The sequence below is a fragment of the Dermacentor andersoni genome, chromosome 7, assembly GCF_023375885.2.
Source record: "Dermacentor andersoni chromosome 7, qqDerAnde1_hic_scaffold, whole genome shotgun sequence".
NCBI classification, from domain to species: Eukaryota; Metazoa; Arthropoda; class Arachnida; order Ixodida; family Ixodidae; genus Dermacentor; species Dermacentor andersoni.
This window is the reverse complement of record NC_092820.1, coordinates 158,062,522-158,077,397: the sequence shown is the minus strand read 5'-3', so window position 1 is coordinate 158,077,397 and position 14,876 is coordinate 158,062,522. Positions and strand designations below refer to the sequence as shown.

General features: G+C 47.9%; 3 protein-coding genes across 5 annotated transcripts in view; all 3 read left to right on the top strand.

The window, feature by feature from the left end:
• lace (serine palmitoyltransferase long chain base subunit) overlaps positions 1–907 on the top strand; it is a 28,059-nt gene extending 27,152 nt beyond the window's left edge. The window contains exon 10 of the mRNA XM_050180638.3: positions 31–907. Within this exon, the coding sequence (XP_050036595.1) occupies positions 31–117 (87 nt within the window). The 3' untranslated portion in view covers positions 118–907. The remainder of the gene's footprint in view (positions 1–30) is intronic.
• Positions 908–1,344: 437 nt separating this feature from the next.
• Positions 1,345–7,553, top strand: pAbp (poly(A) binding protein). Its single transcript, XM_050180635.3, has 4 exons — positions 1,345–1,810; positions 2,401–3,899; positions 4,112–4,405; positions 7,120–7,553. Exons 1-4 carry the CDS (start codon positions 1,618–1,620, stop codon positions 7,186–7,188), a joined length of 2,055 nt encoding a protein of 684 aa, XP_050036592.1. The 5' UTR covers positions 1,345–1,617; the 3' UTR covers positions 7,189–7,553.
• Positions 7,554–7,626: 73 nt separating this feature from the next.
• LOC126533523 (uncharacterized) overlaps positions 7,627–14,876 on the top strand; it is a 55,529-nt gene continuing 48,279 nt past the window's right edge. For all 3 annotated transcript variants that reach the window (XM_050180692.3, XM_055071927.1, XM_055071928.1), the window contains exons 1-2: positions 7,627–9,385; positions 9,978–13,594. In XM_050180692.3, coding sequence (XP_050036649.1) covers positions 9,224–9,385; positions 9,978–13,594 — 3,779 coding nt within the window. In that variant the 5' untranslated portion in view covers positions 7,627–9,223. The remainder of the gene's footprint in view (positions 9,386–9,977; positions 13,595–14,876) is intronic.

The following is a 14,876-nucleotide window of genomic DNA, read 5'->3' as shown; positions in this document are numbered from 1 at the left end:
CTAAGTGCTGCATTTTGTTTCTTTTTTCAGGCCCTGAGTGTTATTGACAAGGCAGGTGATTACCTCTACCTGAAGCTGTCCAGAAAGAAGAGAAGCACGGAAGAAATAGTCTACTGATTGTTGAACTACAGATGTGTAGCTAGGTGGCTGTCTTCAAAGCCTGCAGCAGCAGCAGCAGCAGCAGTGGGCATGGTGCCAGGAGGTGCACTGCTATTCTGCTGTGCATGTCCAAAGCCTGAAAATTGTGCTGCAAGTGGCGCATCAAGGTGCTGTGCAAAAACTGGGTCCAGTGTGATTTAGGGAACTGTTCATCAACCTCTGGCCTGCTTTTCCAAGTTGAACTCGAGACATCAAAAAAAAAAAAAAAAAAAAGAAAGAAAGAACACGTGCCTCAGCGTCATGCTTTCTTAGTGTGTGTTCACCTTGTGGCTTAATGTTTGTTTCAACTGTCTGTCGCCCGTCTTGTTTTCGGTGCATCGAGGGGTTGTTTCCCTCAGATGTACTCTCAATTTCATTCTGAAGTAGTTGTTAGAATGCCGTTGGTGTGTGGCGTTTCTTTTGAAGTAATGTTGCGTGTGTGCGGTGTTTTTTTTTTTTTTAGTTATTTCTCACCGAGTGAGATGGTAAACGGAAATGTGTGGGTGCAGTCATAACTCGCGGATATTTCAACATGTTCACTGCATTTGTAACAAAGAGGCCATGTATGAAATCGGGTGCAAAGGAAAAACTAGCCGCACGTATTTCTTGCTTCTGTAGTAAGCGGCATCATTGTTACCATTTCGTTTGAATAAATGCACGACAGTAGTTCGTACAAGCTACGTTGCAGCATAAAAACAATTGCAACAAACCAAAACTGATATGGAAACTGTTCCTGAGGCATAATAAAACAATCGTAGTTTTTTATGTATTCCTTGTGCGTACGTTCCTATGAGCGAGACAGCACTCCATTTTTGGTATGCTGCTTGCGCCTGCGTCAAGCGATGATCAGATCGGCCGGGAAAATAGAAGCTGATAAAAAAGAAAAAAAAGGGAGGTAATCGATATCACTGTCGATCACAGCGCCACGAAACGCAGACTCCACTGGACCCGTGTCGTTGCTTTGGCGACCCCTTTCTCCCTTGACGTCACCGCGCACTGCTGGCCCTTCCGCGCATGATGTAGTGCATTAAGTGTGTGGCTAATACAAAGACATTTAATGAGAATAGCAATCAATGATTGTACTATAAATGGCACAGTGCTTGCAGACGTTAAATAGTACAATTTTTACTAATATAATGAAAGTGAAAAGTAAAGGCGCGCAGCGGAGTGATACAACACTGCAGTAATATACTACGAGCGCAGCTTCTCCGCCATTTCTTTTCCCATATGACTCAATGGTAGGCCGTTCACGTGGGGGAAATAGTTAAATTCTGTGTACGCTACGCGTAAGTACTAAAAAATACAAAAAAAATATATAAAACAGAAAAACGTAAAAAAAAATTGTAAAACCTTGGCAAAACCCTGAACTTGTACCCAAGTTCAGTCTAAAAAGTTGTAACTGTCGCGGTGAAGTTAGGGTTAGGCGGATCCCCTTGAATACGGCGAGCTCATCACCGAAGTCGTCTCCAACCTGGCAAGATGAACCCCAGTGGCCCAAACTACCCGATGGCTTCTCTCTACGTTGGCGACCTGCACCCGGATGTTACAGAGGCGATGCTGTTCGAGAAATTTTCCACAGCGGGTCCCGTGCTTTCGATTAGGGTCTGCAGAGACATGATCACTCGACGATCTCTCGGCTACGCATATGTCAACTTCCAGCAGCCCGCTGATGGTGAGTACGCATGTCGTTTATGACTCGTAGGTATCCTTGATACTTGCGTGAGCTTTCCCAAACTAATTAGCTTCAGAGAAAGGCTTAACACTTGTTAAGATCAGTGACCCACATCTCGCTTGCGGATGCTGTCAAATTGCATGGTAGAGTTCTGTTCAGTGCTTTGACACGTAGGCAGCAATTAACACAGGCGCCCGTAAGGGAAATCTTGACAGATCAGATGTAACCTGTCTTTGGAGTAACCGTTGAGGATGGGCCTACGGGTTGACAATGCGTTCGATCGCACGCTGGCACGTGGGTTTTTACAGTAGCTGGTACTGAGCCGTATTGCGTGGTGCGCAGGCAGCTTGCCACGCGATTTGTAATGTATGTAAAGACGCCCGAGTGTGTGGCGTACAAATTGTGTGCCAAGACGCTTCAAGTGCTGCGCATTTGCTAGCTTTTGTCACTTTGCTGCCGAAGGCGGCACAAAAGACTTGCAATTCCGTGATGTTGCGGAATTGCACACACGCACATTATAGTGTGTGTGTCTTCGGGAATTTTCAATGATTAGCTATAACATTTTGTCTCTGTTCGTGTGCGTTTTGCAGCGGAGCGCGCCCTGGACACAATGAACTTCGACCCTATCAAAAGCAAGCCGATCCGTATCATGTGGTCACAGCGAGACCCATCGCTGCGGAAGTCTGGGGTTGGAAATGTGTTCATAAAGAACCTGGATAAGACCATTGACAACAAGGCCATGTACGACACATTCTCTGCGTTTGGGAACATCCTGTCTTGTCGAGTGGCCACAGACGAAGAGGCTTCCTCAAAGGGATATGGTTTTGTCCATTTCGAGACCGAAGAAGCTGCCAACAAGGCTATTAGCAAAGTAAACGGCATGCTGCTCAACAACAAGAAGGTCTATGTGGGCAAGTTCATCCCCCGCAAGGAACGCGAGAAGATGCTTGGCGACAAGGCTCGATGCTTCACCAATGTGTACATAAAGAATTTTGGTGATGAGCTTGACGATGAGAAGCTCATGGTCATTTTTGAGAAGTTTGGCAAGATCACCAGTGCCAAGGTGATGACAGATGAGAACGGCAAAAACCGGGGCTTTGGCTTTGTCTCGTTTGAGGACCCCGAGTGCGCTGAACGCGCTGTGGATGAGCTTAATGGCAAGGAAATGGGCGGTCGGGTGCTGTACGTTGGGCGTGCCCAAAAGAAGGCTGAGCGCCAGTCGGAGCTAAAGCGTCACTTTGAACAGCTGAAGCAGGAGCGTCTGAATCGCTACCAGGGTGTCAACCTGTATGTCAAGAACCTGGACGATGCCCTGGATGACGAGCGCCTCCGGAAGGAGTTTGCTCCTTTTGGCAACATTACGAGTGCCAAGGTTATGACAGATGGCAACGGACGCTCCAAGGGCTTTGGATTTGTCTGCTTCAGCTCGCCAGAAGAGGCAACAAAGGCTGTGACAGAAATGAACGGCCGTATTGTGGTCTCCAAACCACTTTACGTTGCCCTGGCCCAGCGCAAGGAAGACCGCAAGGCACATCTTGCCTCGCAGTACATGCACCGCATTGCAGGCATGCGCATGCAAATGGGACAGATGTTCCCACCAGGTGGTGCAGGTGCAGCAGGCTACTTTGTGCCTACCATGCCCCATCAAACTCCCCAGCGCAGCTACTTCCCAGCCACTCTAGGCCCAGCCCAGATGCGTGCTACACCTCGCTGGACAGGCCAGCAGCAGCAGCTGCGTGGACCTGGGGGACCTCAGGCGGGTGCTGGTGGACCACAGGGGGCCCAGCCTCAGGGAGGCTTCCCCACTTCACTGCCCTACCAGCGGCAGCCACGTCCTTCCCTGGCAACACAACCACAGCGGGGAGCCCTCGGCAGCGCACGACCAATCACGGGTGGGCAGCAGGCTCCACCACCACAGCAGGCTCCACCGCAGCAGGCCCCATCTGCGCCTCGGGTGGTTGGCCCTCGCCCTGCGGGCCTTGCCCCTCAAACTGCTGGTGGTCCACGCCCAACTTACAAGTACACCCAGTCCATGCGCAACCCACCCCAGATCCAGCCTGTCTCAGCACCCGTGACTGCTCAATTCCAGGTGGGCAAAGTTTACTGTTATACTGAGCATGCTGTGTAGTTGGTTACAAGCCATATGATGTGGGAAATACATATGCAACAGTTGAATGCTTAAGAGATGCATCCATACTTGGGTACTGCCTGTTAGAAGCAAAGTGCCCTGTCTGCTTACCTTTGTAAGCGGTGCAGTGTTTGGATGTGACTACATTGCACCTTGCATGATTGCAAACACAGGTGACTGCTCAGCAGCAGCAGCAACAGCAGGTGGCCGCGGCTGCAGCGGCAGCCCAGCAGGTGTCTCAGACGCAGCAGGCAGCAGTGCACATCCAAGGCCAGGAACCCCTGACCGCTTCCATGCTGGCTGAGGCCACACCACACGACCAGAAGCAGATGCTGGGCGAGCGCCTGTTCCCACTGATCCACCGCATGTATCCGGACCTCGCTGGCAAGATCACCGGCATGCTGCTCGAGATTGACAATTCAGAGCTGCTGCACATGCTCGAGCACCACGAGTCGCTCAAGGCCAAGGTGGGTTTCGTTTTGATCATGGCTGTGTGCACCAATTGGCTGGGGCAGCAGAGGTGGTTCTCGCGTTAGCTGTTGGGAGTATTTGTGCCACCTGCATCTGGGGAGGGGAAGGGGGGGATCGCCAAGCAAGAACCTCCTGCCAAACCAAAAAATCTGCTGTGCTGTGTGATTGGCTTCCTAAAGCACCAGGGCTTGCACTTGGTTGTTGCAGATGGTTATTGGCAGTAATTTTGGACCGGAGTAGCTGCCATTTTGCTTTCCTTCCATAGCAGCAATGTCATGCATGAAATGACAGGAAAATTTAGTCACTTGGAAAAATGCAGCAGTGCTTTAGATTCTATAGTGTGTTGGCATGGGCAGGCACCAAGAAATGAATTTGGAGATAACGTCTGAATGAAAGTGTGTTGCTTTTACTTTAATTCTAGATGAGGCTGGTGATTATGGAATCTTGAACTTTCTGCGTCCAATGACTGTGACTCCAATCTACCAATGCTAGTCATATCCAAAAGGAAGCAACCTGGCTCTAGGGCAGGAAGAACAAATACGTTTGCAGAAATGTACATAAATGAGTGACAGAATCTGTGCTGCTGTTTCAGTCAAAAAAATAATTTATTTTGCCAACATTTTCTCTCCCAGCAAGCGGTATCTTATAAAAAATTGTTTAGAGTGCAAAAAAGTTGAATTATCCTCTTACACAATGTCATGGTGTCACATTCAATTGCCTGTGCGACAGCTAAGCTCATGGCTTCATAGCTAATAAGACAGTGGGGGGGGGGGGTAGCATGTCGCTGCCTATTGCATTCAGTGCAGTGTTTCAGAAAAGCTGAGTTTGGCCTCGAGCTCCACCACTGGAAAGGCTGTCGACATATGTTTTAGGTAGGATCATGTGACAACAGCTCGTCAGGTCCCTATTTCGAAACGGTGTTGTCAGTCACGTTAATGCTGATTGGTCTCTTTAGTATGATTGGAAGAAATTCGTCTACACACTTAACCAACATGGTGGTTTACTGTACTGTACTGCATTATCAGTGCATGTTATCCAAAGCTGGTGTCTCAGGAATGCTAGAACACTTATTGGTTGGCTAGTTGGTTCATGTTGCTTAGAATATATATGCACAACCAATGATTGCATCAAGGTTGTTTCATTATCTCTCTACCATGGACTAAAGATGTTGCACACCGTCACTAATTATGCTAAATTGTCAGCCTAAAAAGTTCTAGTTTGGGCCATTTTAGCACAGGCAGTTCTTCAAGCTTACTAGGTGAAGTTCATGGTTGCTTAAAACACAGTGTAGTCCTTTGTTGATAAACAGCTCGACCCTGTTACAGTTCATGTCACAGTGAACTGAAGTGGGAGCTTCAATGTCACGTTGCCACCTCTTTTTATGTTTTTCCGGCTGACCAAGCCTCCTCGCAGCAGTATTCCTATTGCAGAAGCACGATTTACTCAACTGAATGTTTCTCAGTGGTTTGTATGAATAATCTGGTGCTGGCACGTAGGAAGGTTGAAGAAAGGCTAACAACAATGAAGGGCATACAGGGGACTTGTTTTGCATTCCTGTTCTTTAGGAAACGTTCACTATTCAGCAACATTTTCTTCTGTAAGAGACAAGATGCCTGATCTTTGCATACAGCTACTGTATTGTGGCTTGCCAGCACTCTACTCTTATCACTGCCCTAACGATGCTGGTGAACCACCATTGCACATAGTGCACTGTAGCGACTGCACGTTGTGGAGAAAATGAGTTTTACACCTAATAATTTCGTGCCGGTCATTGCCACGGTACTAAAAAAAGAAGTTGAAAATGCTTGAAAGAATTGTTCAAACTAACTGAAAGGGGAGGTCGCTGGATGGCATAGTATCCAAGTGGGCAGGTCATAGTCATAGACACAGGAAATGCAAATTGACAGTGAAGGCCACAACTTGGGAAGGTGAGGGGGATGCTTATGCTTTTTAATTATTGACTACATTTAAATCCTAGCTTGTAATAAGAACCTTTCTGATAAACTTTTTTAATACTGTGTTCAAACAGTTCTTAGAAAAATTGTTTCAGGGATGCTTGAAAGTGCACCGCTTGCATGGCTAGTAAACCAGTGAGCAAAGCTTTCGAGTGGCAAAGGTCGGGATGTCAAGTGAAGTTCTTTATATTAGTTTTCTAGCTTGCAAGTTCAGCTGGTAGTTGATATTTACACATTTTCTTGAATATCACTTGCTTTGGGTACAGGCACATTATGTGCAGAGGAGGCCACCTTGTTTTTATGTAGCAAACATTATTGTATAGTATAAGCATGTCCTGTTGCATTCCAAGCTAAATAGGACTTGCCTGCTGGAGTGAAAACCCAGATTATGCCCCAGGTTATGTGTGTTGAATGCGATTTGTGCATGAAGGGAATGACTAAGCAGTCTCTGCAGAACCCAAACACTGACTGCTTTCTTTCCAGTATGCTGCGATGCAGGCCCACCCTGCCACATTGGTGGTTGCAAGCTAGGACTTGCTTAGTCTTGGTGGCATACACAACAATGCATGAAGGATCCTTGCGAATCCTGGCCACTGATGACTTTTTGACTGAATGATAGAAATGAACAGTTGACTGTTGGGTGATAGCCGATACCAAGAGTTTGATAATTTGCTGCCTGGAAAGGAGGAAATGGGGAGGTGTTTTGAAGGATGTGCTGTTGCCTGCCGCTAATGTGGTGCAATGCTTGTGTGCAGGTGGAAGAAGCCGTTGCAGTGCTGCACGCTCACCAGGCCAAGGAGAACGTGGCCATGAAGAAAGAGTAGAGCGACCGCCTAGCTCCCGACTCCATCGCAGACGCCCGGGGGTTTGAACAGTCTATGGGTGACGGGTAGCCCAAGTCCCCACGAGGGCGCCTTGGCTGAGCCCACACAGGGCAGCTGTTGCGTTGCCCTTTGTGTTTGTTGTGGACTCGGCCAACGTACTTGCGGAGCTCTTGGTTTATCGTCACCCACGTGAACTGGCCCACCAGGAATCAGAGGGAAGGGAGTAGACCAGAAAAAATGAAAAAAAAAGAGCAAAACATCGATACATAAAAAAATCGTAAAACTCGCACTTTTTTTTTCTCCTATTCTCTGCCTTTGTGAAATTGTGCATTGCAAATAAAAAAAAAATTTTTTTCGCCCTTGAATTGACTGGCTTACTGGGGTGGTCTTACCAGTGTGGGTTTGCGAGTCGACTCGCAAGCCATGCATATTTTAGCTGCTGTTACATAAGCATTGAGCAAAATGCTTGGAAGTATCGGAGCAGTGAGGCGTGCTGTATGCACAAAAAAAAAAAAGACATCATTCCTAATTGCTAGGCTGGAGCCATCACAACTTCAGCATTTCTGCGCAGCTTATCATCATGAGACTATTTTATGTCCACTGCAGGACAAAGGCCTCGCCCTGCGATCCCCAATTGCCCCTGTCCTGCGCCAACCGATTCCAACTTGTGCAGCTTGTACTACATTGCAACACTAAGCTACTGCAATGGTTACCTTGGTTAGTAGAAGTGCAACACATAGTGCAGTAAGCTGTGCACTTGGCGACTACCACTACTAATAATGGTACGACCTTGCATTGGTCTCGTGCAATTGGTGCAAGTAGTGTGGCTATGCTCGAATCTGTGTATACAACAACCTTTACCAAGAGCACGTGCAACACGGAATGTTTTATGACGGTGTGAACAGTTATTTCGCCGTATGCCATAACGTTAACCTACTGCGCGTGCCCGGGATACCGAAACTGCTCTCGATCGCCGGTTACCGTGCACGTGTCTATTCTACGGTGGCAACACGGCAGCTTTCTAGGAAGGCAGTGCCTCGTGTTATTCGTCACGGCAAGAAATCAACGGTAAAATCGCGCATTCTGTGGCTGTATATCCCAGTTTAGCTTTCCTCAGCGTTATTGCCCCGGACGCTTTCGAGTCTACCTGCCCGGACTGCGGCTCGGTTAGCAGCCTAGAACACATGCTCTGGCGGTGCCCCTCGTTACGGGGACCCAGTAAAGTCACCGAGGAGAAGTGGAGCTCTGCCATCAAGAGTTCCGATCTTCTCCCACAACTCCGGGCTGTCCAAAGAGTCCGCGATGCGGCGGTGAGGCTAGGCCATATGGCTAGGACTCTCCGTCCCCACGTGGGAGCGGCCCGCGGTGCTGCCCGTGCTGCTCCATGTGCGGCGCTTCTCAGAACCCTTTATTAAAGTTATTTGTCTGTCCGTGTGTCTGTGGCTGCACCGAATGTTGCATCCGAAAATGTCTTCGTCCACTTCCGACACACTGCGCTGTACGAAGTTGGCAATAATTGGTGAAAAATAATCGACTACGTAAACGAGAATGGACAAGATGATATTGATGATATTTTAGAATTTTTGAAACCTCGTACGGGCTGTGCTAGCCGTAGTAGATTGTGGTGCAGTGCACATCATTGGTTTCGACTGAAGTGAATGTTGGAAGAACTCGTATTTCAGTCTGCTCACTATTATTTCTACGGCGATACAAGTGCCGTCTCAGGAATCCCAGTTGTGTGCATTTCGGTTTCCTTCCGGGTAGCCATTCCGGTGCCGTGGGTACGCGGCATAGAATAGTTGGCAGGGAAAATGTGGATGAAGAAGAAGGAGGCAGGAAGAGGTATGGCTCCCAGGCGCATCTGGACCGGTTAAAGTTCGCTCGATGCCGTACTAAGAGGAGTCGCAGAATACCTATATACATTTGGAGGGCCCGCCGAGCACATCGTATGTGGCGGCTGTTGCAGTCGCAATGAGCACCCTTGATTCTGCATAAGCGGAGCGGTAACTCGTCGCCGACTTCGCGCTTGCCGGCGATGGCATCGAAGGCGCAGTCGCGCAGGAGGCGCGACGGCGACTCGTCGTCGACACCGTCCAGCAGCAGCACCTCGGACAGCACGTCTACGACCATGTTCGACGTGACGAAGGCTGTTTTCACGACGACGACGACTTCAGAAGAGGACGAAAGCAGCCGTCAGGTAAGAGCGCAGAAAATACGTGATGTACTAGATCGTATAAATGACACTGCATTTGCTATTTGGGTCGCGGCGAGCCTGCTGCCGAAGGTTTTCTTCCGGATGAGGTTGTAACTGTATGTTAGCTCAGAAAAAAAGGGAGGGGGGACTCGAAAGGACGTCTGTCCAGATTTATTACCTTTAGTATGCGATGACCCCGCTGCCTTTCATTTAAACTCCCGGTTATCTGCCGTTGGTCGGCCCGTCCCTTCGGAGCAACTGGGGAGAAAACGCCACTTATCACCCGTAGTTACTTGAAGGCATGCTTGTAGGTGCCTCCATCCCGTTTTTCTGGTCACCTCCTTTTAATTTTAACTTTTCTATTTAAATGAAAAAAAGAAAAAAAAAATCCATCAAAACTGGTGCAGTGGTTGCCCCTTTATGACACTTTCTTTTCTTGAGAGCTGTGAAAACCCTCCTTTCCACACATGAAAGTAATTTCTGACCACCCCAATTTCATTAGCAAATTCTAAGCAACCAGAACAGACTAACATAAAATATGTGGTTAGTAACATATGCATTTACTGAGCTTGAGCAAGTGCATTGCACATTGCAGGTTGTCCAAAAATCCAGCTCTAAAATTGAGGTGAATCTGCAGCAGGACCCTGCGGCTATGGGTGTCACTTCCCAGTCACTTCCAGGACCATCGGCATTCAATGTGTTTTTGCCCATGGGGCGTTCTGTGCCGGTTACGTTCACTGACCAGGGAATCTGTATTCCTGGCTACAATGCTCCTGCGGCTGCAATGGAATCTGAAGAGGAGGTAACCACTTCCATGACCACTACAGAGCAGCAGCAGCAAGCGCAAGGTGCTCCTGTAGCTGGCATTTTCCAGTTGCTTCCTGCCGGGTCATATCTGCCTACATTTGTCAACATGGAACAGCTAGAAGATGAAGAAAATGAGTGTGACGAGGATGAGAAGCCAACGGAAGAATATGATGAGGTGCAAGAAGAAGCAGGAGCAGCAGCTGGCATTGTCGAGGCTACTGTTCACGAGAGAGAAATGTTTGTTCAAATGCAGGGGCCACTGCAGGGAGAGACAATGGGCACCATAGGTTGGCCACAACCGGCAGCACCGACCTTTTCACCTCTACTGATGCCGCCGCCAATGTCGCCAACAATGTCACCACCTGTGCCACAAACACTGCCACCACCAATGTATGCCAGTATGCAAGCAGCTCAGAGCTACATGCCACAGCAGTACGGCATGCTACCACCCTTTGGATGGCAAGCACAGACGATGCAGAGTCAAGACCAAGCTCAGGCTTATGGCCAGTCATTCGGCATGATGCCACAGCAGGCACAGTGGCCAGCGTATCAACCATTTTGGCCGGGAATGCAGTGGCAGTTGGGGCAGTCACAGTGGTTGCAGAGCCAATACATGCAAGAAGGTTCCCAAATGGTTCAACAGCAGCAACAGCAACAGCAGCCCCAACAGGAGCCCATTACGGGCCAGCTGCAGCAAGATATTCTTTTGTCACGTAAGAGAGGTCAATCACCTACACGTTTGTCAGGGAGGGTTCGCAGTATGTCGTTACCTTGCCGAATATCTAGGGAGGGGCTGCCTTCACAGACGACGTCTCTGACAGAAGTAGAGGTGCAAGCGCATGTTGGCTCACTGCCTTGTACAGTTCACCGAGTTCTGTCAACACAGACCTCCCTGCAACATATTGAACGAAAATGTGTTAGTGCAGAATCGATGACGTATGTAGATACATTTGACAAGCTGCCTGGAAAGGAGGGCAGAATTGAGGTCTCCCAAGTGATACATGTGTCATCTGACCAGCTGGCTACAGATGCTACACATACTACGCAGGCAACATTGAGAACAGAGACCTGTCCTACAATACAAGAGCTTCAAAGTAAAAAGGTGCTGCTTGGACATCATGCAGCTAATGTGCCTGATGTGCCTACAAACATTTCCTCACAAGAGGAGTTGAGAGGACAAAGACTTGAACCACATTGTGTGTCTCGGGGAGCTCAGATGACCTCTGTAGTTAGTGCTGCTGGAACTGCCTGTGCAGATGGAACGACACAGATTTCAACAAGCCCACTACGGGTGCTTGTTTCTGAAGTGCCATACAAACAGACCGGAAATCAGGCAGTTCAGACATTATCCTTTGAATCTGTGACCACATTACCTGGTCATGCCACTCGGACAATTTCATTTGGACAACACAGTGGAGGGATTCAGACTGACGTGCTCACCCATTCAACCTCTGTTCCTACACTAACTGTTGGCTTGAATCCTCAGCAGCAACGACATTTCACTGCACAGCATGGAGGTGTTTTCCAGCCTTCCCAAGAGCCACTAATGCTGCCTGAAAGACCACGTTGTGATATTGAGGTACAGTGTAACTATGAGCCCTTTGTCCACACTACAACAAACATTGCTGCGGTGAAAGTAGAGCAGAAGTATGAGCCTTTTGGTGGACATCAAGAAGCCTTTGTTCAGCGTAATTATGAACCCTTTGATGCAGTAGCTAAAGATATCACAACTACTCCAAGGCCTTTGCATGATATTGAAGTGCAAATCGGGCATGATCCTGTTAAAGACTTCACAAAGGACATTCAAGCTCAATCTGAGCAGCCAGTGCATGACTTTGGCATTCAGTGTGTATACGAACCTGACAGTGTGACGACGAGGACCATTTTCAGAGCTGAGAGAAGACCTATGCATGATTTTGAGCAGCAGCATAATTATGATCAGGTGGACTGGCACGCAAGAGATGTTTACACAGTTCAGGAGCGGCCAATGCAAGACATTGGGCAGCAACATGTTTGTGATCAGAAAAACTATAGTGCAAAAAGTATCTATGCTGTCCAAAGCATGGCAATGCAAGACTTCGGAGTGCAGCATGATGTTCCTGTCACTGTGTCCCCACCACCCACAACAGCGCACGTCTTATATGGAATGGTAGGAATGGGTGTTGGTGACAGTAGGCCACAGAGCGTTGTTGAAGGCCATCGCAGATTTCCTCAGAGACCTGTGTCCCGTGTCCGATCAAGGCCATCAGTGAGCAGCTGTGCATCATCTGTTTTTATGTTTGGCCATTTGGATCTTCCTTGCATGGCAAATGCTGGCACCCAAGCTGGTGAGATGGGTCGCCACCGTCTGTCACCGACATTTGCTGTCTCAGCTCCAAGAGCAGAGGCAGCCTCATACCCATGCATTGCTGTCTGCTCAAGGAACACTGTGAGCCATCCCTGCACCCTGAACGTCAGCAGCTATCCAGGGCGTCTTTCCCAAAGTGCTCAGACAAGGGACGCAATCTTTCAGACAGAGGAACCAGTTGCAGTCAGGGCTCCTACCATAGATGCAAGGTCCCGGTCACTCTCTAGGGAACCTGCTACAAGAACACCACTTAGAGAGGCAGCTGTGCAGACCTTTGCGGGACCACCAGCACCACGTACCATGTCACCACCCTCGTCACCTTCATACCATCCTGGTCCATTTGGAACGTCCCCGTTGGGCTCTTCACAATGCACCTCACCTGCTCGAGATGCAGGTCTCCAAACTGAGGGATTTGCTGATGCACGTAGAAGTCCTTTTGGAGGGCCTTTCCAACATGACGAGCTTGTTGGGCAACTGGCTGAAGCTACCAGAGGTCTTGGGCATGGCATAATGATCCAGGCGAGTTCTCAGGCACCAGCTGCTGCTTGTGCCTGGGGTCCCTCGAAATCTCAGTACACCAGTGCAGCAGCAGCGGCAGCAACTATGACGGAAGTGTATCCATGTGGCCATTTGCCCCAAGTGTTGCAGATGAGAGAGACACCTCCAAGCCCTCCCCCACTTTCACCACCCCCTCATTCACCCTCTCCATGCCCCTGTTTAGCAGGCCATGGCTGGACCCCAGTTGTGGTGGAACACAAAATTGGCGTCGGTGGAAACTTGGCACAGCTCCTGACGTTGAGGAAGCAGCAAGGCCTCACTCCTGAGCAGCCTGTCCTGGAAGAAAAGGGCACTTCCGAGGGGCTCCTTGCAGGACCTGTGTGGGGCTCAGCTGACGGCGAGCAGGAGTATGGGGACCAAGGTAGCTCGCTGATTGAACAGTCTTCAGGAGTAGGCGAGTACTCAGCGACTGGTGCAGTCCTTGGGGCTGCCGGCCTTGTGCCAGATGCCTCAGGTGTCCCAGGCACGGTCAGGAGATCGTCTATTGAAACAACTAGCAAGTGAGTGAAACTATTTTCTTTCATGCAGAAACGACAAGCTATGTTGAGTATTTGTGCAGTTGTCTAACTAGCCTGTAATAAGCAAGTAGCCTAATGAACAAACCTTTTCTCAGGAAAAAAATATTTATGCTCGAAGTTTGATATTCAGAACAGGACTCTGCTCTTATAAGCAACACTACCAGGGCTAGGAGAAAGATAAAAACCACGAAATAGGGCACCATTTGTCTCATGTGGTTAATTTTCTCGGTTAGATTAATGATACCTGCAATACATATGTGAAATTTAATAGCTGATTTGCCCATATTCCAGGATTGATTTAATGCTGTAATTCTTATAGGGAAGCACAACTGACTTGGGTATACAGCCACAGTTAATTGTTCTTTTTGGAAAGGTAGTGTGTAATTATTGAATGGCTGATTTAGGTATCATGCCAATGCTGTGGGTCACCATTTTGTTGGACGAAAAAACAGTGGTATACCGGGTGTCTTCTTTTTAGACTAAACAGAATTTTTTTTAATTGCCCATGCAAGATAGCACGGTTTTCATCCTTAAGCTGGAATAATTGAAGAGGCGGACATTACTTGCATGAGAAATCAATATGTATAATTCATCAATTAACAAAATTTCACTAAATAAATTTTAATTAACTAAGTACATTAGGGCATATATTGCAATTTACTAATTGTAGCCAGCAAGTTCACAAGGTGTATCCGCGTGGAATGAATTCTCAGGGTGACACCAGTTTTGAGATTCATTGCCAAAGTATGCAACGAAATACATTGGTGTTCCAGTTGTTTTTGAGCTTCAATGCATAAAGTCATTTTGCTAAAATGGTAAGTGGAACATCATGCATTTTTACTACACATTTGATGGAGCACATCTTGAAACTGGTGCCGTCCTCGGAATTTGTTTCAAGTAGATATGCCTTGTAAACTCACTGGCTACAATTTATGTGCAATATGGGCCCTAAAGCAATTATTTAAAACTGAAATTTTATTAATTAGTCAATGATACACTTCAGTTTATTGTGCAAGCAGTGTTGGCCTCTTTGAGCAATCCAGTTCAAGGATTAGTATTGCTAGCTACCACAGGCAGCTAAAAGAAAGAAAAAAGCAAGAATTCTACATAGCTGGAAAAAAAAAAAAAACTGGTAGAAACTAGGGCGGCCATCTGCTCTGCATTCTCCTATGCTGTTGCATCTTTATACATTTTGTCTCCTTATAGGAATGTTGAGTAAGAACACAGCAAAATTTCTAGCATAATAGCCAAGGCTCTCACTATT